The 25114-nt window shown below is 43.9% G+C and overlaps 1 protein-coding gene across 1 annotated transcript; it reads left to right on the top strand.

The window, feature by feature from the left end:
• On the top strand, positions 1 to 25114 carry MRI1 (methylthioribose-1-phosphate isomerase 1). Its single transcript, XM_085600490.1, has 6 exons — positions 1 to 508; positions 13170 to 13405; positions 14350 to 14519; positions 15371 to 15547; positions 16327 to 16551; positions 23776 to 25114. Exons 1-6 carry the CDS (start codon positions 377 to 379, stop codon positions 23910 to 23912), a joined length of 1077 nt encoding a protein of 358 aa, XP_085456616.1. The 5' UTR covers positions 1 to 376; the 3' UTR covers positions 23913 to 25114.

Genomic DNA, 25114 nt, shown 5'->3' with positions numbered 1-25114 from the left:
ATGCGCTGCCTAAGCTCAACCTGGAAATGAAGCTCACAGTCCACGCTCCCTATTTGAATCGCGCACCACGAGGAACGCCTCTACGCTTCAGGGCAGTTTACCTTATTAATTTGATGGCTACGGCGCTAGCCCTTTTTTAACGCTGATATGTGGGTCGAAGTCCCAGTTCAATCGAAAAATGTTGGTACTGCTTTATATTACAGAGTGGCTGAGTTCACGCTGCCGAGTTAAAATGAGGTGACACGCGACAACCGCGGTGCCTGCATTCGCAGACTCAGTCGTTGAATAGGGAAACGATCCAATCCCAAGATGGCCACGGTCCGCAGCTAAAATGGCCCTCCAATGCTGACCGGAAATGACACTTTCGTCTTGAAAGATGGCGCTGGAGTCGCTGCGTTACCGGCGTGGTTCTTTGCAAGTTCTTAATCAGTTGTTGCTGCCGCGCGCCAGTGTCTATGAAAATGTCACAAACGTGCAGCAGGGCTGGGAAACTATCCGATCCATGAAGGTGAGGGGTACCGCTTTTGTTTTAATGGCGCTTATGACTCGGTTGTGATTTCCGAGGCCCGTGTGACTTGTGCGAGAGAGGCAGGGTTTCCGGTTGAGAAAACAAACAATCCATGGTATAGTTTCAGCTCTGTTGTGTCAGCTTTCTTGCTGATGACATTGTTAGCAAGCCATTGCAAACCTGCTTTTAGATCTCGGCTAGCGAAGGCTGCGCTTGCGCAGTCTCGCTTGGCGAGATTTAATGTTTTCTAGAATGGGGCTTGGACCCGCCCCTCTTCTCCATTGGCTGGCTTCCTAAACGGAGGACAGCCATTGGAGGAGAGGGGCGTCTGTCCATTTAAGCCCCGTCGTTTTCGGATTCGGGGGCGTGTTTTTTAGTTTCTTTCTCTCCTCTGGAATGTAAACGTTCCAGCCAATGGGTAGAGGAGAGAAAGAAAAAACGCCCCCGAATCCAAAAACGACGCTGCGTTTCTCCGAGGCATTTCTGCTTGACCTCGGAGAAAGATGGTTACAAAGTCGGCGAGCTACCTTCGCACCACGGGTCACCCACTCTTGCCCTCGCCCTCACTCACCGTCAGGGTGTCGCCGATGAACAGCGGGATCTGTCGCTTCTCGAATGGGAACTCCTCGCCGTCCCTGCAGACTGCGACCAGGCGCGCCATCTCTCCTGCTTATTGCTGCTGCTCATCCGTTGGCAAGGTCCGTGCCTGGTTCACAGCACAATCTCCATCTTGGAACGGGAATACGTGAGGTTCCTGCGAGATCGCGTTCCATGTGATATTCCCGCGCTGCTGCTGAACCTGGTGCATCTATCACTGCAACGGAAGTGCTGAGTGGGAAACCCTCAGAGAGGGCTCTCGCGGGCTGTGAACGTTTCACCTCGTCCTGTGTTGAACCGCATCGTATTTGTTGTGAAATATTGTATCACTTCTATCTGCCGCGCGCATAAATGCCTGCGTGATGATTGTGGCTAATGGCGTCCCGCAATCTATCTAAAACAGAAATGCACAAACATGACCTTTACATCGACTACATTAAATATACCTTGTACTTAAGAACTCCCGTAAGCAGCACCCCTAAATGTTTGGACTTGGAGCACATTCTACCTTTAGAAGGATGGATGTCCGGTCTCCAGGTCAAGCACTTCGGTCAAAATGCATTGGTACTTTTTTTCACAGTACTACAAAAAAAATGAATATTTCAACACGGAATAACTTAACATCTCAGGTCGAAAGATTAAATAGGATTCATTTCAGTGCTTTAGCGTTATGGAAGAAGAATAATATCCCAATTAAAATGATGATTCAGTGCTCTTTATGGGATGGAAATTGCATCTCAGAGCTTAGATACAGAGCACGGTGTCATTGTGTTTGACTGCCATACAGGCTGCTGAATTTTGAGTCAACATGCACAGCATGCATTCTGCGCTTTTGTGTACTACTAGGCACTGGTCATCTAACTAGGCATGTTCAGAAGAGAACAATAAACCTGTCCCTGTGCACCCACTGGTGGTTAATGGATAACTGTACACCAGATGTTAGATTCTGCCGTATGAGCTATTAATGTTTGTACACATTTGTAATTGAAGCTTCAACCCCTTTTCTTTAAATTTCAGAAAATGTCCATGCCCTGGCAGACTGGCAGCCAGTCACTCAAACACTGGTAACCAATGAGGTAGCAATAGACATATTCTAGTGCTGGCGGGAAAGAATGATGGCCTTGAATTGGTTGAAATAACTGTTGTGCTGCGATTGGCTAGTGGAGTTTATCGGTTGCTCATTGGCTATGTTGCTCCATAGACTGTACCTAGGATTGAGTAGAGAGGTTTGGGGGATAGCACGCGGGAGCAATCTTTACAGTACCTGTTGTATTTATGGCCCAGGATTTTGCTACTGCGCATCCTGGTTTCCGGCTATTTGACTCTTTGCTTTGTGATTTTGCCTCTCTGTCTGCAGTTCGTGTTTGAGGCAGCTAGAAGACCCCTGTGAATCTTGTGAACGTACCAGAAATTAGTGAGTATGTTGGTTTTAGTCGACTACAGCCTTCTGGCCTGCACCAGAGCGTCAGCAGACCCCACCCTGAACTTTTATGGGACCGCGTATCCCTAAACTTATATAAATGGGATTCCAACCCCCCATTGTACGTTTTGGCTAAAACCTGCATAATAGGCAGTGCTGGAAATAAAAAAAATATGTTCCAGGAACCCATAAATTGGGGATCCGTTCCTGGCAGCGAAACGGTGGTGGGGTTACAAGGGTGGGAGTTATTGAAATGCATTCAAATATATGCATGTGGAGTCGTAGGGCTGACACCTGTCTGGCGAGCATGAACCCCTCTGAACCCCTGGAGTCCTGCAGGTCGGCGTGTGTGGACAGTATGCCTCAGTATTCACCATCCTAACCATATTTCAAATATTCGGGCTATCGCCGGTGGGCTCTGACCAGTTGGAAGCACAGGAAACACTTCACTTTTAGATCCAATGCTTCAAGAATATATCTGCTTCTCGGGCCACGCAGATTACTTTTAGCACGGGTGCTCACCAAGTCATCTACTATAAACCCTTCTTGAAATGTCCTTGTTTAAAATACCTTAACCGTACATATGATAACTCCTGCTCCTCCTGAATTTCATTACAAAATGTAATTACACTGGTTATAAAACTGTATTTGATTTTCTGCTCACTCCTCTAAAGTTATTTGCAAAGGTGCTTGATGTGGGGGAAAAAAACTCCCTGAAAATCGCAGATAAAAGTAAGAAAAGGGTAAACTCTGCTGTGCATTATTGTTTATGCTATGGTAAACCCTGCCTCCTAACTTATACCCCATTGAGTCTGTAACAACTAAATATTGATATTCATTGTATTCCAAAAGGACTTTAGTTACTATGAGGTGCTAAGAATCGTTTGACTTCTTGTTTACATCGGTTTTAAAAATTCGAAAATGAATTACTACGTATAGTTTTAATACGTTTGTTTTCTCTTAAAATTGATTTATTTTCTCGCTCCTTAACCTTTGTTTTTGTTGTGTGCGTGTGTGTGTATATATATGACTGTGTGGGTGGCTGTGTGTGTGTGGGTGGCTTTGTGTGTGTGGCTCTGTGTGTGGGTGCAAATGCAATAGGTCTCGCATTTGAGAGTGATTAAGCTATTGACATTGTAAATAACAATGCCGTTTCTTTAAATGTTTTAAAACCAAAAACATAAACAAAAATAATGTCATGAGCAATGCCAATAGCTCTAACTTTAACAATGCCGAGACCATTGCATTGTAAATGCTTGTTGTAAATGAACGTCAGACTGTGATTTTGCTCGTTTACTTTAGGCGAAAGGGTCTTAAAGAGATCCGACTTTTTTTTTATAGTAAATTAGGGCTGTTTATGGTTTGAGTCAGTAAATATAAAGCTAGAGATTCCTCATGCAAACCTCTGCAGCGGCTTGCTACATCTTGTGTTCAGTAGTTACGCTCTTTGCTGAAGAATGTAAAATCTAAAACTAGAAGCGGTTTGAAAAGCAAATAATTGCCTGTTCAGCCTTGCTTTGCCACTTAGTTAAGTGGATTTTTTTTCCCCGCATTAATTCACCACTAATCCTTTTTGGGGTCCAGAGTAGCCTGCTACTTGCTGAAAGGTGCAACAGCACCTCCTCAGGGGAACAAGCACTATATAAATGCTAACCCTTCCCTCTTCCATCCCTTCTCTATCCTTTTCAATCCAAATAGCAGACTAACATCTCCACCTCTCAAATTAATATCATATTTCACTTTACAAATTCACCACTAATCCTTTTCTGTCTACTGAGAAGCGTGCAACTAGCCGAAAATAAGACTGCGCCTCCTTATCAAAGCTCCGCATTATTTCAATAATTTCACTATATGTGACGGTGCGATTTCTCTTGCCTCTGTGTCAATATTTTAAAATCACATATCAGGAGTAGCAAGTGCTATATGAATACAAATCTTTTCATCTTCTATCCTTCCCAATCTTAAGAACAGATTAACATATCCACCTCTCAAATTAATGTCATATTTCACTATACTAATTCACCGCTAATCCTATTTGGTTCTGGAGTAGCGCGCTACTCGCCGAAAAAAGCGCTTTGCCACTTAGTCATGGGTAGTAAGTGCTATATAAACGTAATTGTATATATGCACACACACTTTTTTTATTTTAAATTTGTTTATTGTTTCAGTGTGCATAACGGCATACAAATAGATGCAATTGTGAGTAGTGATATCAAAAAGTGTGGTTGTAGACAGGATGTACCAATTCTTGATCGGAATGACCCGTGAATCTCTGCATACACACAAACGTACATGTGTAAGGGTGTTCACCAACTTCACTTCATCCTTTTCCCACACTGGAAAAGGTTGGAAATGTGCTCTTGACAAAGGCAGAAGTACAACCTTTTACTGGGTGTGAAAAAAGGCAATGTAGGAAAAGTGAATTTGCACTTGTTAAATAGATTTTCACATTACCAAATATACAGATGTATATTTGCTCATGCAAAAATGGAATTGGCAAGTTTGTCAGGAGTGCTGTTTCCAGGTGTAGTTCTGCAACTCTTGGTAATTCCTGAAATACTTAATTTTGCACCAATGTAAGGGCATACACCTGTGGGTCTTCTTTTGTGTCTTCCTTTAAGAATACGACCCCTAATTTATTTTCATATTCCCCATAAAGATGTTATAGATATATTTTAATATTGATTTTTTTAAATTAAATTTAAATTATTTATTTAGAAATCTGTTTATTGAGTTTGCAGTTAGAATCATACAGTACATATCAGTTTAGCAGAGAGCATAGTTACATCAATCATATGGTAAAGTCTCATTACACATCGCATTTCCATCTGGATATGTTACACCAAATGAGTGGCATGTAGCATTGTCCAAAGTTGCAACCTGTGGGGCCATTAGTAAATCTATCACCACGCGCGATGCTGTAACCTCAGCCATATCGCCGTCTCTGTCGCCAAATGTGTGCTTTTCCCAGTACATCCCCAAACAGATATTCAAACAGTGCTAAACTCCCCATTCTGTAACTGGGTAGCTGTCTCCTCTACAGCGTAGCAACTAAAACAACCTCCAACAGCAGCTTGCAGTTTCTAGTCCAGAGGCCCCTCCCCTCATACCCCTCTCCCGTCGGGTTCCTCCCCCCGGCCCCCGCCTCCAGGAGTACCTCATGCACTATTATCCGAGCCGCGGCATGAAATTAAATTTAAATTATACCTTACAGACATGGTGTTCAAGGTTGCACAGTAGTTTAGCATAACATTTTATTTTCAAGTCCCCCTTTTTTTTTTGCTTGCTTTTAAAATAAATAATCATCACTTTTGCTTTCAAGCTTATGGATGTATTTGCATATTCTCAAAAAGCAGTTGGGGAGCATTTTAAACCACCTCAAATTGTTAGTTTTTCAAATGTGTACACATTTTTTTACTAGAACTACTGTCATTTATACAAACTGAGCTTTCAATATTTCTTTAGCGCACATGATCACATAGAAATGGCTTTGCATTAAATAATCCTACGTACAATTTTGAACAACGTGTATGTGTGTGTGTGTGTGTGTGTGTGTGTGTGTGTGTGTGTGTGTGTGTGTATATATATATATATATATATATATATATATATATCTATCCAACAAGTTTGCACCTTATGGAAGGGGCCGCACAGGCGAGTTTTGCTTCCTTCGCAGAGAATGCAGCAAGTGGAACAGCCGTTGAAACCTACTCTTTCGGCTGTACGCGTTTCAGGCTTGCGCCCTTGTTCACCAGCAAAGCAGGATGAGACACAAACGGGCAGTCACCAATTTATTGAAGATTAGCCCCGCCCTTACAGGCCTCTAAGCATTATGTGACTTGTAGTGCTGCCATATTACCCCAGTGGGCCTTGTGTCGTTCATCCGTCCATGTTCGAAATAATAAAACCCCAGTGGGTTAGGCATCAAAAGTCCATTGCCATACCGCTGCCAATATTAATGTCTCAACGCGGTGCCTCGCCCGTCACAGATACCATGCCTTCATGATATATTATGTGTGTGTGCGTACTGGGTGTTAGGCAATAGAGATTAAACATTGGAGTTCAATGTGTGACATGACCCATGTTACACCCCAAAAGGTTCAAAATTAGGCGATGTTTAGAGACCGTTGAGGGGTGTTTTTGTTTGTTTGTTTTTTGCACCTTCTAGTTTCTCTTGTTTTTGTGTCTTCGTTCTTGAACGGCACGGACTGGTAATTAAGAATAGTAAGTAAGGGCAGCACAGATGGTATTTGTGTTAAGGCAATGCATGGCACGCATGTCATGTAGATTCCTATTTCCATGCTGACCTGATGGGGTACATTTTTGTATACGCATAACAGCTGCATGTCCAAGGACAATATTTCAATTTCTAGCAGCCAGTGGCTCCCGATGAAGCTTGTAAGTGGTGGGCTGTGAAATGAAACCATCAATTTCACATTAATGAAGTTGCGAGTGCAGACTATAGGGTTTGTGAGAAGAGAGGATAGACCTTGCAGGGAGGCGTGATATTTGTTTTACTGGAGAGGACTGATCCGGTAACAATGGTGCAGACTAAAATCAATAGTTTTAGTAAACAGGAGAGAAGAAGCCAATGAAGCTTGGTGCTAAGAGTGCTTTTGAGGTCTCGCCTGACCCAGCGCTTTCGCTGGTCTGGCGAGACTTTAAGTAAGGACTTCAAAAAATGCTGCCGCCGGTTACAGCTTGCAGTGCATGTGCTCGGGCGCGCGCTTGAGCTGAGGCGCCATATGGCATTCCTCATGCTCATTAAGCACATCGCTCGCCGCCCGCATGATCGCAATCACTTTCACGTCGCGCGACGGCCGCGCACCACTCGAGAGACTACCACTGCCACCCCGTGGCCTTAAATAGCAACGGCATCTCCTGTATTTAAAGGCTTGCAGGTACCGGTTGTGTAATTCAGTGATATTATGCAATAATAAACATTGATAATATGCAATAATAAACATTTTACAATAACTATGTGCAGATCGGATTCTTCTCGGAAACCAATCCCTTTGTCAAGCCATGACAACCCCCAATGTGCTAAACAGTTTAATATTACTAAATTTAAGATTGTAATTAACTAGTGTGCATATTTACATCTCGTAATTAAATCATGCGTAACAAGACAGCTTCATAAAAGTTCAATACATCAAGCCAGTACAGGAATCCAAGTCTAATAACCTATGATACAGAGCCACCCGATTCATCTAATCAAAACCAACATAGACCTTCATCTGATTCGAAACCTCTGTGCTTCAATGCGTGCATTGTATTAATGGTGTTTGTAATTAACAGATTTAACACCCAGTCTACTGTTCTGGGATGGCAGGGTGCCCTACACACGCCTACAAACCTCAAGTTTGGAGTCATATTCATGTTTTCCACGAAACACATGCCTACAGGGGTTCGAGGGTTGCTGTGGGATCCCCAACATGCTCTGCCATGCAGCATCAACTCTCTCTCGCTTTCACGCACATAAGCTCTCTCTCTCTCCCTCTCTCACACATGCATGCACGCACACATGCACGCTCTCTCTCACTCTCCCTCTCTCCCTCTCTCTCTCACACACACGCAGGCACGCACACATGCACGCTCTCTCTCTCTCTCTCTTTCTCACACACACACAGGCACGCTCTGACACACACACGCATACTCACACATGCAGGCTCTCTGCTCTCTTTCTCTCTCCCCCTCTCTCACACACATGCACGCTCTCTCTCTAACACACACACACACAGGCACGCACACATGCACATTTTCTCTCACACACACACACACAAATACATGCACTCTCTCTCTTTCTCTCACACACACCCACGCACGGACACATGTGCGCTCTCGCTCTCTCACACGCATGCATGCTCTCTCCCTCTCTCTCTCTCACACACAATACACATGCGCACCCTCTTTCTCTCTCTCCCTCGCGCACACACACAGGCACTTACGCACACATGCATTCTCTTTCTTTGGTGTGTAGTGCCGAAGCATCATCGATTCATGCTACGCACGGTAAGTCATTAATTGGTGCTTTTATTATGATACAAGGACCCCTTGCTCTCTGCCAGGCCTCCAGCACTGGTGGCGTGGTGGGGGTAGTTACAGTAAGACCATCACTGGTGCTTTTAGCTTGACTGTGGTATGATACAAGGACCCCTTTGCTCCCTTTCAGGCCTCCAGCACTGGTGGCGTGGTGGTGGCAGTGTGCAGTGCCGAAGCACTTTTGACTTCTGCTATGCACAGTAAGGCATTCATTGGTGCTCACTGCTTTTAATAGGGCCATGGCTTGACAGCAGGCAGGCCTCTGCGCCCTGTCAAGTCTCCAGCAGTGGTGGTGCATCATTAATTCCAGCTGCTCAGGGCTGGTGCCTGGTAATGATTCTCCTGCAGCTGCGGAGTCGGCAGTAGGTGCGTTTGTGAAAGGCTAGGGTGGTGTGTGTGCGTTCCCTCACACCGTTTCTTGCTCTACTCCACGCTCCCCGCTTGTCCCTCGTGTGTGTATAGTATAGAGGTCCGAAAAACACAGCATTTGAAATACCTAAAAACACAAAAAGATTGCATGAGAACCGGTGCCGTGGGGCGCCTTTCCTCTCATTGATTGGATATACCCGCTCTCCCTACAACGCTCTCGTTCTCTCACACACACAGGCACGCACACATGCATGCTCTCTCTCTCTCCCTCTCCCCCTCTCTCTCTCTCTCACACACACAGGCAAGCCCGCTCGCTCTCTCTCTCCTTCTCTCCCCCCCCCTCTCTCTCTCTCTCACACACACACACAGGCACGCACACATGCACGCTCGCTCTCTCTCCCTCTCCCCCTCTCTCACACACACACAGGCATGCACGCTCGCTCTCTCTCTCTCCCTCTCCCCCTCTCTCTCTCTCACACACAGGCACGCACACATGCACGCTCGCGCACACACACACACGCATACTCCATCCTCTGTAATCTTTCCCGCACCAGTACTCTCCGTGTTGCTTCTGAGCCCTGCTTTCGTAATTTCCCTCCACCTACCTTTAAAAAAAAAAAAAAAGCTTTGGCACTGCTTTATTTTGCTTTATTTACCAGTACAACTTGGATCACTAAATAAAAGAAATAAAAAGAAAACTTCACACGCACGCTGCAGGTGCGTTCATGTGTTGTGCTTTTACCTACAAAATGACACAGCTGCTGCGACTGCATAATAGCATCTTTTTTTTTTAATGGGGGGTTCCTCTTTATCCATGCTGCACAACATCGCTAAACAAACATTGGCATAGCCAGTAGGTCTCGCCTTTGGGACATTAAGTGTTTAGTTATCCAGCACAATATCCTTGGTGGAACAACATTAACTGTTGCATGGCTAAACTTGTATAAGGTACAAGGTTTAGCCATGCAACAGCTGATGTTGTTGCACCAAGGATATTGTGCTGCAAAACTAGATACTTATAAGGTCCCAAAAGCGAGACCTATTGGCTATGCCAATGCTTGTTATGACGTGTTATGGGTCGGACAGCTCATCACTTTTGAAAGAGGAACAAGATAAAAACCATCTACTATAAGCTGCCCTGTTTTAACTTGTACTCGAAGGCTGCATCATTGTGAACTCCATGTGTGACTTGTTTTACTCTTTTGTTTTGCGAAGAGATGTGGTGAAAGACTCATAAATCATGTCATTAAAAAACACACATGGACAAATGCATTGTAACATTTAAGCCACAGCAGTGCCATAAATTGGTAAACTATAAAAGAAAGGATCACACAGCCGACACATATTGACCTTGGGGCTAGCACAGAGTCCTTCTCGTCTGCGGATTCGCATCTCTTTTGTAAAACAAATATCTGTAGTGTCGTTTTATTTCTATCCTGCTTTGGGCCTTCAACTGCAGAAAGGGAGCACAGGACTGAAGCCTCACTGAGATGTTCAGTGCATCTTCTCTCAAACACAGCGACGCATTTCAAGTTCAGGGCAGGAAGCGGAACACTGAAACCTGCATAATTATCATAACAAACTGCAGGTTCTATGGCTGAGCTTGCTGCCTGCAGCATCAAACTCACCCTTTTACAATTCCTCACAGGGTGAGGTCAGGCCGGTATAGCTTGCTGACCACAACCCTCCCTGTGATGAGTTGTGAAAGGGTGGGGTGGCTTTGCTCCAGTTCCTGATAGACTTAAAGTCCCTGGTGCTGTAGGGTTTCCGCAAGTAGCTCACAGGGGCTATCTTTGCAACTCTGTTGTTTGGGGCTGGAGCTTAGCCCCGGAGGCAATGATTTTGCAGGAGTCATGAACTCAGTCATCAGGGTTGTGAACTTGTCAGCCCAGCAAATGATGATTGATGTAAGCCTCATCATCACTGAGAAGTAGGGGCTTAAGGTAGTTGTACTTGGCCCAGTTTACAGAGCCATGGTAGGATGAGCCCGGGACATCAGAGGCAAATTACTCCAGCCGCTATGGGTTGGTCACAGTAGTCTCTGCGTGCTCTGAGGCTGCAGGAATCTGTCAGGCTCTATTTTCTCTACCTTAGAGAAGTCGGTACTCTAGTATGCATATTTTGTTAAGCAAGGTTACTGCATCAAGGTCTCCATTTTTTGCTGTTATCACATCTAACACCTTTTACATCTTCAAAGTCTTTTCCCCCTCACCCTGGTGTTTTCTTCCAGGTCATAAATACAATGTTTGGCCTAATCACATTTTTGAGAATGCTTTTCCACCCTTTAGTTCATGCGATGGTGTCTTATGGTCATAGTGTGAATTCTGGATTCCATCGTATGGAGGCTCTTTCGCATGTCGAGTGGCAGCACAATCACCTCAGTGTCTAGTTTCACGCCAGCGCTGTCATGTTGGAGTGGGTCCTCTGCCGCCTCCTTCCTGTCAGGTTCGTTAGCGATATTGCAGGTGTCAAATACGAGCTCTGGCCCTGCTCGCTTCTAGTTTCAGGTCTAGCTGTCCCACCCTGTACCCTGCACTGTAGCTCTGTTTCCTTAAAGACCAGAAAGCTCCAAGGCCCAAGCCAACTATGGACCCCCAAAAGCAAAAGGGGGCATCTTCTCTGTCACAGTCCGGGAGCCACACAAACACCTCACATTTCTCACTCAGCTCGCACCTTTGCATTGGGTTAGTGTATGGCACATCTGTTCAGTGTTAGAACAGGGTATGTTTCAACATTAGTTGTGTGATCCATGTCCACTCTAATAGCAGGAACACAGCAATTAGCCAGCCCCCCGTGCTCCACCAACAGTTAATTCTGGCAAGTAGAGCCCCCTACAGGAATCCAGTCCGGTACGGAAGATCAACCTGATCTGCATTGCAGTCTCTCCAGCCATGGTGCAAGCTACTTTCTCCTTCAGTGCACCAAGCCTGTCTTAGACCACCAGACCTGGGCCTGCCATGCTCAGCTGGTAAGCAATGCAGAGCACCAGTGCGTGCGGCTGGATGGACCTCACCTCTAAAACATGAAGATTGGGTACTCCAGCTCTTCAAATCTTCACGGTCCGCAGGCATAGACAAGGGCAGGTCCCTTCTCTCCATCTCCCAGCTCCTGTTTTCCCCACAGCCAAGACCCAGTGGCTCACTGATACTATCAGGTTTCACTTTCAGATTGCTGCACTTCTCAAACCTACAGGGATTCCCAATATCCCCCATCTCATCACTTTCCTATCTTTACAAGCAATAGTATATTCCTGTAGCAGATGATGATGTATATAGTAACCAGGTTGGTGAAGCCTCATCCCTAAGTGGTTATCTTGGCTGACGGCACTCTCATTAACACCCCCCCCCCCCGTACGATCCCAGTTTTAAAAAAATACATTTCCCTCATATCTGTTCCCAAGTGTTGGAATGTTTGCTTAAAAGATATGCCAGTTTTGAGTATGCGGATTATAAGTTTCATCTGCAAAAAGTATGACCAATATACCGAAATGTTGCGATTTAAAAGAGACCACTGTGAATTACATTTTTACGACCACAAAATAATTTTATTGTAACTGAAGAAAACCAGATATTCCTTTGTCTACTGTGGTATCTTTCCCTGTTTTTTTTGTTTGCTTCATGTTAGTGCACACAGATTTTTGAAAAACAGGACTGTGTAAGGTACTTATACATGGCATGAAACCATTTTGGATCTTATGGCCAAGTAAGCTACTTACACCAGACATTGGGAGCTCGACATCTAGAATGTGGCCTAACTGCTAGAGCGGTCAACCTTGAAGCTGGGGAACTGGGTTTGTGTCTCAGAAAGGACGCTCAACATCCTGTGATTTTGGGCAAATCACTTAACATCCCGTGCTTACCAAAAACGAATGTCTCTTTCTGTAACTTAACTGGTGCTCATGTAGAGTGCACGCTATACAAAACTAAAAAAAACAAATGAACAAGAAAGTTCTAATTTGTTGACTGGAAGATTGTTTGGGTGGGAGTTGGTTTTCAGTGTGCACAGTTGGTGGGAGAGTAAGATAATTTACAAGGCTGTACAATGACCAAAGGGGAGCTGGCTTGTGGGGTGCACTTACTATGTGGATGGGTGCTGGATTTTGGATGTGTATGTTGCAGGTGGTGGTTTGGGAAGGAGTGCAGATGTGGTGGTTGATGATAGGTTGAGTAACTCCTAGACTGAGGGAATGGGAGCTAGTTTACAGATGGCAAACAGGACTCTGGTGTATTTCAGGTGCGTGGCGCACCAGCAATAGCTATTGTGGGCTGCCTGAGCTTAGCCGTAGAGCTCCACCACAGTCAGAAGAGGGAGAAAGATGACCTGGTGTCCTTCATTTTGGAGTCGTTGACGTACCTTGTCACCTCACGCCCCACTGCCGTCAACATGGCTCGAGCTGCCACCGAACTGACAGCCTTCGTCAAGCAGGAAACTGAGAAGCCAGACGCCACCTCTGAGAGTATTCAGAACAGGTAACTGGTTATTATGGAATCGACTGCCATCCAACACACCCACAAACACGCCATACTCCATCTTTTTGCATTCTTTTTGTAAACCTCACCACTTCGTAAGTTGAGCCTTGGTCTTTGGGTAATGATTCTTAGGGGTGAATCAGTAGAGTCTAACTACATTTCTCTATAGCACTACTTCTGTTGTCAGGTCTCTGTATCCTAAGCTTCCTATTCATTGCTCTTCCAAAATGTAGTGGGTCTGGGGAAGCAGATCTTGTTCTGTGTCCTGTTCATATGCTCTATCATCAGCGAAGCTCACCATTGTCACTCTCAAGAAGTGCAGTTTCTTTGCTTTGTTTTACAAATGGTTTTCTGGTCTCTCTGTCCCTGCATCTATGAAGTCCTTGCCTCTGTTGTCAATTGGACCAGCTCCCATGCAATGCCTGAAGGTTTTGGATAAGTACAGCATATTTATGAATCAGTTTAAAACGTTTGCCATACTCAGTTTGATAATTTATAGTGTGAACCTCACTAAAAAACAGCAGAGCTCTGTACGTGGTCAGAGTAAGATTTCCTGACTCTGCACTTTCTCTGAAAGGGTCGCAGGCTTGAGGAAGTTGGAGGTGTTAATGGTCACACAAAGTCCTACCTGTCTGTTTCAGCTGTAGCCTTCCATTTTTTTCTTCTTTCCACAGCATGTCTCTTCTGCCTCCTTGCTCTTGCTTAACCAGGATTCACTTTTTCGCACTGTGGGAGGTCTTACTTCTACCGTTGTTGTACCTGCATTAGAAATCTCACCTCTCGCCTTGTTGAAGCAGGTCTTGCCTTGTTCTCTCTGCAACAGCTCTCTCCTTTCTGCTCTCCCTGCAGATCGTCTGACCCATCCACCTGTGTTTGTTGAAGCAGTTATCACCTCTTGGATTCCCTTACAGAAGATCTCACCTCTTCATTTGCCTCCACCTTAGTGTGATTCAATGGGCTGAAGACATGCTGACGAAGGACATAGGGGATAACCGCCAAATCGGGGAGCATGGCGCAAACCACATCTTGCAGAAGGTCCCAAACCAGGACATTGTTATATTGACCCACTGCAATACCGGCTCCCTGGCAACAGCTGGCTATGGCACTGCTCTAGGTGAGTTACGGTGGAGGATTCGAAGGGGCGCTGCTTCCGAGGTACACTGGAAAAAACTATGCTCTTTTTGACTCTCCAGAAACTTCATACAAATGATCTGGAGGGGCCTTGTGTGCCCTATTAATAACAATAAAAAACGGTCTGATGGCATGATAGAGGTAGGGCTTCCTCATGTGTATGCTAGGAAGATGGAAACATAATTGTGGTTTACCAGTGCAGCAGGATCAGTGAGGAGAGTTCGGGGTTACTCCTCCTTGTTCTCCAGAAATGATCTCTGATGAGAAGGCTGCCTTTTACTTTGGCATTAAGGATCGCAACCTAATCCACCCTCTGGAGCATACATCAGAGATCTGGATCACCAGTGCACTGCCACCTCGTGCAACCCTGACACAAGCCCAAAAGAGAGTCCACATATTCCTTCTACAACATCCCCTATATGCTCAGCCCTCCGGAGCAAAAGGGCTTGCCTGTGAGATAAATGGCCTGTAGCCAAGAGTATAGAGAAGAGGTCCACATTCACCTTCCAAAATGCTTGGAGCATGGAAAAAAGTCCTGAAATCTTCCTCTTAATACTTCCACTCCAGAGCACTTCTCTGATGAATGAACCTCCACTGAGAGAAGCATAGGGAACTCCACCACCGCTTGACCGTAAATTGTTTTTAAGGATCGAATGCAGAAATGAAATCGCGCCTCTCTGATCTCTTTGGGTGGGGCCGTATGGCAGTGCAACCTCCCCTGCTGGGATCCATCCTCAAACCCTGGCAGCAGTGTTTGGATTGCAAAGTCTGCATAGTGTGCTAGAACTGCTGAAGCTTATTATACCAACTCGATTTTTCCTTTCACTTCTGCAGGAGTGGTGCGCTCATTGCATGCTACTGGCCGTCTGGCACATGTGTACTGCACGGAGACGCGGCCCTACAACCAGGGGGCTCGGCTGACCGCCTATGAGCTGGTCTATGAGAAGATCCCATCCACACTTGTTGCGGACAGCATGGCCTCTTTGGCAATGAAGGAGAAGGCTGTGTCTGGTGGGTGTGACTTGCGCCTCTGATTACTTTTGAGTTAATATGATAATGCAATCTGGCATAATGCACAAGGAGGACCTTTTTAGGAAGTGTGTTTTTTTTTTTAGTATAAACTGGATCCCATGGTACATTTCTTCTCACGTTTAAGCATTGTGCAGACTGTCAGCAAAATGTAATAATGTGCAATAGAATTAACTGGTGTCTACAAGAAAGTCCTTTCATCTAATTACATATGAATTTCACAGCCTCAAATCTCTGGGGAACGGTAAAGCAAAGGCGGGGATATTTGGTGGTGGGGGGGGTGGGGGTGGGGGGTGAGACTGTTTCATTGTCTAAAAGAACTGGGAGCACGTGGGGGTAATGCTGGTTTTAAAATCGTTTTAGGGATATTAGACTCATGTACTTTCAAAATCCAATTCACAACTTTCCTATACTAGTGCAGCTCATTGCCCTTTAAACGTCTCAAAAAGAACATTAAGGAGCAGTTACTTTCGATGTCTGAAAACCTTTGACAGACGGAATAGTGGATGTTGGATGTTCGCAGCCACTGCTCAGATGCCCCTCGTGTTCCAGAAACTCATTAGTCTGTGGTTCCACATAGTACAAGGTTTGAACTGAAAGTAGGGGTGTGTGCATGGAGCCAGTCTTTTGGCCACATAATGGAGATCCAGGCTTTAGGTTAGTGTGCAGTTTAAAGAGCCTCTGCATGGATAGGACATTGTCTATATTCTCCTCTTCTGCTCTTCTTTTCCGTTATTTCCTCTCCACGTTGTTGTTTCCAGCTGTCATCGTGGGCGCAGACCGGGTTGTGGCTAATGGAGACACTGCCAACAAAGTGGGAACCTATCAGCTGGCTATTGCTGCAAAGCACCATGGGATACCCTTCTATGTGGCAGCCCCCAGCACCTCCTGTGACCTGAGCCTTGAAGGAGGAGACAAAATTGTGATCGAGGAACGCCCTGGCCAGGAGCTGACGGATGTGAATGGAGTCCGCATCGCTGCTCCAGGTGAACCTCTGATATGGGCTGTGAGGGAATGCAGGGCTTTATCGCAGCACCAGGTGTGCTTCTGGTGTGAACTAGAGAGGAGCTTGATCACTGCTTCAGATGATCCTCCAGTATATGCTTGAAGGCGGTGCAGACCTTGAATGCAGCATGAGACGAGGCTCTATTATGGGCTTGCGAGGGGAGCATCACCACCGCTCCAAGTGAGAGAAAAGTACGGTATAGAGAGTGGAGCTTGAGTGCAGCACTAGGCGAGACTGAGATGGATGCTGAGAAGTGCTTAAACAGGTTTTGGAAATTCGTTTTACAATATCCCTTGTGTCTGACTCTGACCCAGAATCCTTCAAACTCATGGAAAATAATTTGGTCATGATACCAAAATAATATAATATTTTTTTGCAATGATTATGTAAAATGTTAAATATTGTGAGCATGCTAGTGGTGCTTGAGGACATTTCCTTTGAAACACATAAACTGAATCTCATTTAGTGTACATCAAAGTTACTACATAATAAGAAATGATGAAGAATAATTTAAGAAAAACCATGTCTTATGGAAGATTTAAAAGGTGAATTGATTGGAAATCAAGAGAATTTAAAGTGAGACGGGCCAAAGACAAAAAAGATCCTACTTCTCAATGTTCTAAATCCACATGCAGTTCTTCGTGGAATCAATAACAACGCCTGACTGGATAATCAAAGAGTGTGAGAACGAACATGGCATTTCACTTTTTCTAAGAATATAAGATGGATTGCTATGGATAGCTATATTCTGAGTTTATTTATTGTAATTGATAGTTTGCATTTTGTAACCTACAACTCAATGCAAATTCCAGTTTCGCATTCTTATTTAATGTAGAACTACATGATGACACACTGTGTAAAATCTCTATTTAGTAATGAAATGAGCGTCTGACACTATTGAGTGACACTGCACAAGGCTAGCATACCAAAATCCTGCCTGGATTTGTCCATATAGTCCCAAGCGCAAGAAAGACATGTCCCCAGGTAGTAGAGTATTCCCTCATCCCAGGACTTCCCAACCCTGTCCACACCACAGCTGTGCATCAAGTGCTAGTCTGAGTCCTCTGTACTCTTACTAACATATTCCCTGAAGGAGCCCTAAATATTGTGTGATGGTGTTGCTTTTGGCAGTAGGAAATGCATCCTTCTGCCAAGGTGTAGCACTTAATCCTATCCACAAGCCAGGTTTTAACATTGAGGCTCAAGGTGTGCAGCCAGGTAATGGCCAGCATCCATTTGGTCAATAACATTATCACCACCATTTATCTAGGAATAGCTCAGTAGGTCAATTAATGTGTACACCTAGATATTCTGCTCTACTATCGGAGATGACTCCAGTGGCCTCCCACCAGTATGGCTGTACCATGGTGCAGAGCCATGCCAGATACGTGAAGTCAGCCCATGGGGTTCAGCATCTGCGACATGGGAATGTGCAAGAAATTGAATCTATTTATGACACTGATGTATGAATATAACTTATGGATGTATTTGCTTTGTAAAAGTGTGTCTGTAGTTATGTAGGGGATACCAATATTGTCTGCATAGAGCAGACCTTCCCACACACCTCTGAAATGTTAACAATAGTGAATAACTATTTTCAATATAAAGGATTTTATAGGATGCACATGCCCTAATAGTGTTCCCGGACAATATCATTCATCTTGATGGCACTGAATAATGGATTTGCTCTTCTTTGGGGAAAAAGGGATACACTCTATACAGGAGCGCTTCCCAAAGTGTAGGTCGCCAATCTTATTTCTGGAGGTTGAGAAAGAGCAATAAATAAAGATACCTTTGTATTTTGTAGTTATCATTTCCCATTTGCTATGCTTCAAAGACAGAAGTCAAATGTCAGGCTATGTCTTCTGACAAAATGCTGCTTATCCTGTTGCTCACCAAGCCACCCCAGTTTGGACCCTGTTCCTTATGGGAACAGTCCAGCCCTAACTGCCAAGCCAGGTCCTCCTGGGACCGGAAACCAGCATCTTGGGACCGGTTTCGGGGTATCACCCCTCATCAGCCAAGCTAGCTTGAATCCTGTCATGCAGTGAGCACGGGACCCAAGTCTGGGCATACCCTACCCACTTAGGGTGACAAATGCAAAATAAACAATTGATGGACAGACTGCTGAACATAGCAAACATTCACACCCAGTCACAAGGATCTGGGTTTAATCCATCATTCTTTTGCTCACCACGCCACCCCAGTTTGGACCCAGCCATATGCAAATAAGTCTTGACCCTGTCCCTTATGGGAACAGTCCAGCCTGAACTGCCAAGCCAGGTCCTCTCTGGACCGAAAACAAGTATCCTGGAACCAGTTTCGGGGCATCACCCCTCATCAGCCAGGGTAGCTTGAATCCAGTGCTCTGTCGGCACCTTAAAAATACTGGTGTCGTGGGCATGGCCCTTAACTGGCTTACTTCACTTCTATGAGACTGTTCTCAAGCAGTGTTGACGAAACATACTTAAACACTTATGTCCAGCTTTAAACATGTAATCTGTGGGGAGCCCTGGGCCTCAGCTTTGACACTTACTCTTTTAATATTAGTCTAGCTCTCTTAGTGTCATTAATCCACTCCTTTGCAATCTATTTGTTTTCATATGCTGATGCTACTCAATGTATAAGATGTGTAGACTGTTGTTCCTCTCAAGAATGTGATGGATTGAAAAAACTGCCTATGTGCAGGTATGCAGTAAATGACCAACAACGTCTTGTGCCTCTACACAAATAAAACTGAAGTAGTGATTTTTGGCAATTCTTCCAGGTCAAATGATTGGTGGTCACTTGAATTAGTTTGCCCTCCAGTCCCTTCAGCTTGCACGAAGAACCTGGGGCTATATTTGATTCAAAGCTATCCTTCAAACAACACATCACAGAACTCTCATCCAGTAACTGTCTTACTTTGCAAACCCTGAGAAAGACAATTTGTGTACTAGCTGAGAATCACATGAAAACTGTAATTCAGACTTCAATACTTTGACAAATTGATTACTGCAATTCCTTTTATTTGAGACTTCTAAGTTACATAATGTCAAAGTTACAATATATTCAGAATGCCACTGGTACTGTGAACTAAATAAAAAAGAATTAATGATTCTGATCATTGTGCTAATGAAGCGGCATGCACCCACCCACATGCACGCAAATATCCATTTGTGACTGTCAATATCTAGTATAGTGACATCTTATTTACTCTTCAAATCTGCGTCACCTGCTCTAGGGAGTTTACTGCTGATTCGGAGGTTCACCATTAACAAGAAACCTCACAGCTAAGAATAATGCTGACATTTTTAGGCCTCCAAGATATCATTTTTCTTGAGTGCTTCTCATACACTTTAAAGGGCAATTAGTCTGGGCTCTTTTTGCGCAATTCGGCATCACAATCACCATCTAACTTCGCTGTATGGACCCCTAGCATTATTATGAATTAAACTATAATGCCATCTGAGCACCTTATACTAGATGACATGGGAAGTGGGAATGTGCCTCAAAATCCCCATGGGAAAGGAAATCAGCCAATCAAAGATAAGCAGGACATTACCTTGCCTAACACAGCCCCTTTCTACAGTACAGAAAAGTGAAAGCTCTTCTCGTTATTTGGCCATAGTTACTTTAGCATGCTATGGGTTCAAAAGGAGTCAAATTCAAATTTTCAAAAGAAGAAATTTGGTTTTACAAACCATATTGAATTTATTAATTTTTGAACACACTCACTGATAGCTAACCAGAGCTCTTAAAATGAGGACCCACAAATGTGTTAGGTGAGAAAGAAGCGTATTGGAGTGAATCAGATAATAATGTTTTATGGCCCTTGTGCAATGCTGCAGTAGAAAATTGTCAATGGAAACGGAATACTGCTTCTGTGATCACCAACCAGACTGACACAAATGCTTCCAGTTGGACCATCCAATATGACCTTTCATAGAAGTGTAACTAAACGATAGGCTGTATTACTGAGCTTGCCAACAGACTGCCAAGCTGGGCTACGAAAATTAGGAGTTTAGTTCCTGAAAAGAAGATATGACATTCTCTAAAGGATTCTCTCAAAGATGCACCAAGAGAAGGTAGAACAATTTGTCATATCTGAAATATTCTGGAAAGGGGTTGATGAATTTTCCTAAGGAGTTGTGGAAGTTAGGCAATGAATACGCACTTTAAAAGATTTCACAAAAAAGAAATCTTTGAAAAAGGATGTAAGAATTATCAAATTAAAGACTGTAGACCTACTGAAACATTCAAGAATATTGAATCTTCGATTACCCAGACTATAAGAATCAGTCATTGACTTCTTGATAAAATTAATAGTGTTCCATAACGAACAGGAAATAGATCCAACAATAATGTGTATGGTCAGAATTCAATCACAAGTCCTGAGAACACAACTGAGCCCACAAGCAATAGTGGCCAATTTTGTGGATTATCGTATGAAATAAATGCTTCCTGTCAGACCTAGATTTTTTGTGTGGTCAGCCACAATAAACATTCCAGGTGTGAAGCCATATAGTGTTGAATGAGTGTGTTTGTTTTTTTGCTATTACTTCAACTAAAACATGCTTTCTGATTACAGTTGCATCGTTCCTGACCATGCATTGTTCTGACCAGTTTTGTGATTATGCCCCAGGCATGACTTGTTGGTTTCAAATATAACACCATAATTCCTAAACTCCTTTTTTCCACACTGAGTTTCTTGAGGAGGTGAATATCCATACAGAATTTCTGCATACCACCCTCCTGGCGTATTTAGAAATAGCCTGGTGCTTTCATATTTTGGGGTCTTTACATATGCCCTTCTGGTCTTGCAGGCAAGGCGTCAAAATGTCTTCCATCATGTTATAGTGTCTGCTTATTCTGCCTGTTACCTAAGCTTATGGGTGAGAGGATCCAGGCAATATCGAGAAAGGCATTTCTACCATGGAGATGGTGGATTTTTAGATGTAGTCACTGTGGATTTCCCAGCTGATATTTGTGGTGCTGCCTTCCAGGCATCTCCACACAATTTTGTTTTTCCGTGTAGATAGGGCATTGAACAGCTTCCAATCTGTTTCACGTGTTTCTCTGCAAATGTACTTCTCAGTAAATCTGTGTCAAACTGCTGCTGTGTCTGGTGCATTTGTAGAATGTCCATTCAAGAGACGTGTTGATTCATTTTTATATTCTCACGTAGTAAAAACGGAGACATGGAGGAGCAGCTGGTGCTCGTCACTCTTCCTTATCACTGTGTTTTTGTTCCCCCTTCTCATCATTATACTGCCCTTGCTTTCCTTTTGCATCCAATTTGTCAGATGCTTACTTCTTGAGTGATTAAGGGTAGCCATTAAGCGTTGCACCTAGGGACAAAAAGGAGGGGGCTGTATAAACTCGCAAACCCACTCACAGAGCCTGATCCTACAACCAGTCACTCACCAATACAGCCACACACTCGCCCATAAAGCTACTGATACACCCATTTATTCACCTATACAGCCACTCACACACCCACTTACCCCTACAGCATCTCAAAAGAGCCACTCGCCCATACAACCACTCACACAACCACTTACATACAACCACTCACCAATACAGCCAATCCCACAGACGCTTCCTCTTCCATACAACCACTTAAAAACCACCTCACTTAACTAAACACTCACCCAAACAGCCACTGACACACCTACTCACCGACCTACCACTCATGCATACAGCCGCTGACACACCCACTCACCAATACAGCCACATCTTCTAAGACACCCACACAGCTACTCAGACACCAACTTATACAGCCACTCAGACACCCACTTCCAACCTGTACAGTCACTTAGACACCTCCTCACACACGGATGCACACAGTCACATAAACCATATTAAAGAAAGAAATCACTGAGTAGTACACAAAGCATAGTAATTTAACTTTTGTGGTAGCTTAGTATATATGTTTAACAAACAAAAATGTTTAGAAAACACTCACAATCACTGGATGATGTCATCAGTAATATCATTTGAGATGTCATAAGTGAGTATGTGAGGTCATAAGCAGTGCATTGCAGGGTGTACGTTCTAGTTAGCTTGGGTAACTATAACTGCAGAATTTCACTAGTTTTGTACAAATGAAATCTGAGCCTAACTATAATGCCCCTTTGGACTTTTTTTCGTCAGTGAGTATGTGTATGTATGTGTATATGTGTGAGTGTGTGTATATATATGTGTGTGTGTGTGTGTGTGTGTATATATATATATATGTGTGTGTATATATATATATATATATATATATATATATATATATATATATATATATATATACAGTATGTAAAGTACAAGGAGATGAAAGGTAGTGAGAGGGGTGAAATGAGAAGTTATAAAAAAGGCCAGAGCAAAGAAGTTGCTAAATTAAGCGGTTAGGTAGAGAGATTAGATGGGATAGAGAAATAAGGTAGAGCAGTGTGACGTATCAAGAGCTAAGATGTAGAGAGATGTGCGGTAACCAAATGGATGAAGAGGTGAGCTAAAGAAAGTGATAAGGTAGCGAGCTGGAACAGAGACAAGATAAATGGAGGTAAGACTGCAGTGATCTGAAGTAGAAAGGGTGCTGAGGGAGATGACGTGTAGAGACTGGAGAGAGTGGTTCAGAGGTGAGGAAAAAGTTGAGGTACAATGGGTAGAGTGGTAGGTACGGAGAGTTAAGCTATAGAGTGAGGAGTGGGTTGAGAGATTGGTAGAGAGAGAAATTAAGAGGTCTGAAATGGAAGAAGTGGGGTGAGGTAAGGAGCCACACATGAGCCAGTAAGAGTAGTATTTTTTTTTTTAATGCACCACAGAGCACAAGGGTCAACATGTAGCAGGACAAGCATGCCCAACTACTTAAGTAAAAAACAAGCTTTTGTTAATAGGACAGGGCTTGTGACAGCTCTGCTGCAACACCTATTGACTGCACCCTCAGGGGCAAAACTCATCTGGGTTTGGAAAGGTTTATTTTGCGCAGAGGTGACATGGCATATCGTGTACCTTCTATAATTCTTAGCAGAGGAATGTTGATCAATCCATACATCTGTAGTGATAGAGGAGCTATAAATGCTGGCAACGCCACAGTGGGGTACTTCCAGTGGTTTCGAAATCTTTGCATAAGTAAATACGTTTTATTTTGACTTGTGTTTTTGTGAGTATTTGGAGGGTCTAGATTTGCATACGGTTGGGCTCACTGGTACATTTCACTCTACTTTCTCCCCAGGTATCGGTGTATGGAACCCTGCTTTTGATGTCACGCCTGCGGCCCTCATCACTGGAGGAATCATCACTGAACTAGGTGTCTTTTCACCTCAGGAGCTGCGATCGTCTCTTACCAAGCCAATAAAAGTGGACTGCTAATAGCAGGATCGGTGTTCCTGCATTCTAGAACTCTTCTAGGGTGGCTAGAACAGCTCTTCACAAATTTACAGTAACCAAATACTACAATTTAATGACCAAAATTGCTTAATTTTGTTTTTATACCATGGCCTCTTCATCTCATCATGTAATATTTCCAGGATTGCCCCCAATAACGACAATCGGCATAAGATACCATGGTTGTAGTTGCACTAAACGATAAATAAGTGTCGACCTATTTTGTGTAGCGGCGTTGTCGTTTCTTTGCAAAATCCAGTGTTTACTTAACCAATAATAATGAACTATTCAAGTTGAGTACAATCATTAGCCTGCTACAGAGGTCTGTGCATGTATTTTGAACATTTGTTTCTGCACAATACACTGTCTTTGAGGTCGATTTTTTAAGTTAAAATCTTGAAAGCTGTACAGCTTCTTTGCATAATTTGTATTATGATGGATGGGGGAATAACGAGTATTGGAAGGCTCCTGTCATGGGTGGGGGGGGGGGGGGGGGGGTAACGGAAGTGACAATAGGAGAACAAACCTAGACATGAGAACTTAGAAATATTGAGGGGTGGATACTCTTTTGGATTGGAGCAGGATTCCTAATACCGTGTCTATGCTGAATCGGAACATTACCTCTACGTCCCTGGCCCTTGTCCATTCATTATTTCATGAGGTGGATCGCCCACCTCCTAAGATGGGAAAAGCATCAGGAAATGCTACCAATGCAAGAACTGCCCACCCACCACTATCTCTGTGCCATAAGAGAGCTGGTACTTTCAGCACCCTCTTGTGTTTTTCCTGTCTAAGCTGAAGTGAGCACTTTCTAAAGTGGAGGTCCTTGCTGAGACTGGACCAATGTTGATGTTTCTGAATACTCCCTCCCTGCACGAGGCAAAGAAGAGAAAGTCTTCTGCTCACTTGTGACTGTAAAGGTTTGTCTTACTTGTCAGGGGTAGGGGCATCTAATGAGAGAGTGGACTGTTGTCTGGCTATGAGGAAATGGCTTGTGATCAATGAATGTGTAGTGCTCGCCTGAGAGACAAATACATATGCAAAGTTTCAGTTTCTCCTGAAAACAGAGACGTTATTGGGAGGTGTTGTCAATGCTACTTACATAGTGCTTGGCCGGGCTGTAATTACTGCTATTTCCTTTTAAAATGGACAACATTAAAGGAAGTGAAAACATATTTTCTCATCTA

This window comes from Triturus cristatus, chromosome 4_2, assembly GCF_964204655.1.
Source record: "Triturus cristatus chromosome 4_2, aTriCri1.1, whole genome shotgun sequence".
In the NCBI taxonomy this organism is placed as follows: Eukaryota; Metazoa; Chordata; class Amphibia; order Caudata; family Salamandridae; genus Triturus; species Triturus cristatus.
Note: the sequence above shows the minus strand (reverse complement) of the source record. Positions and strands in the feature narration are given on the sequence as shown.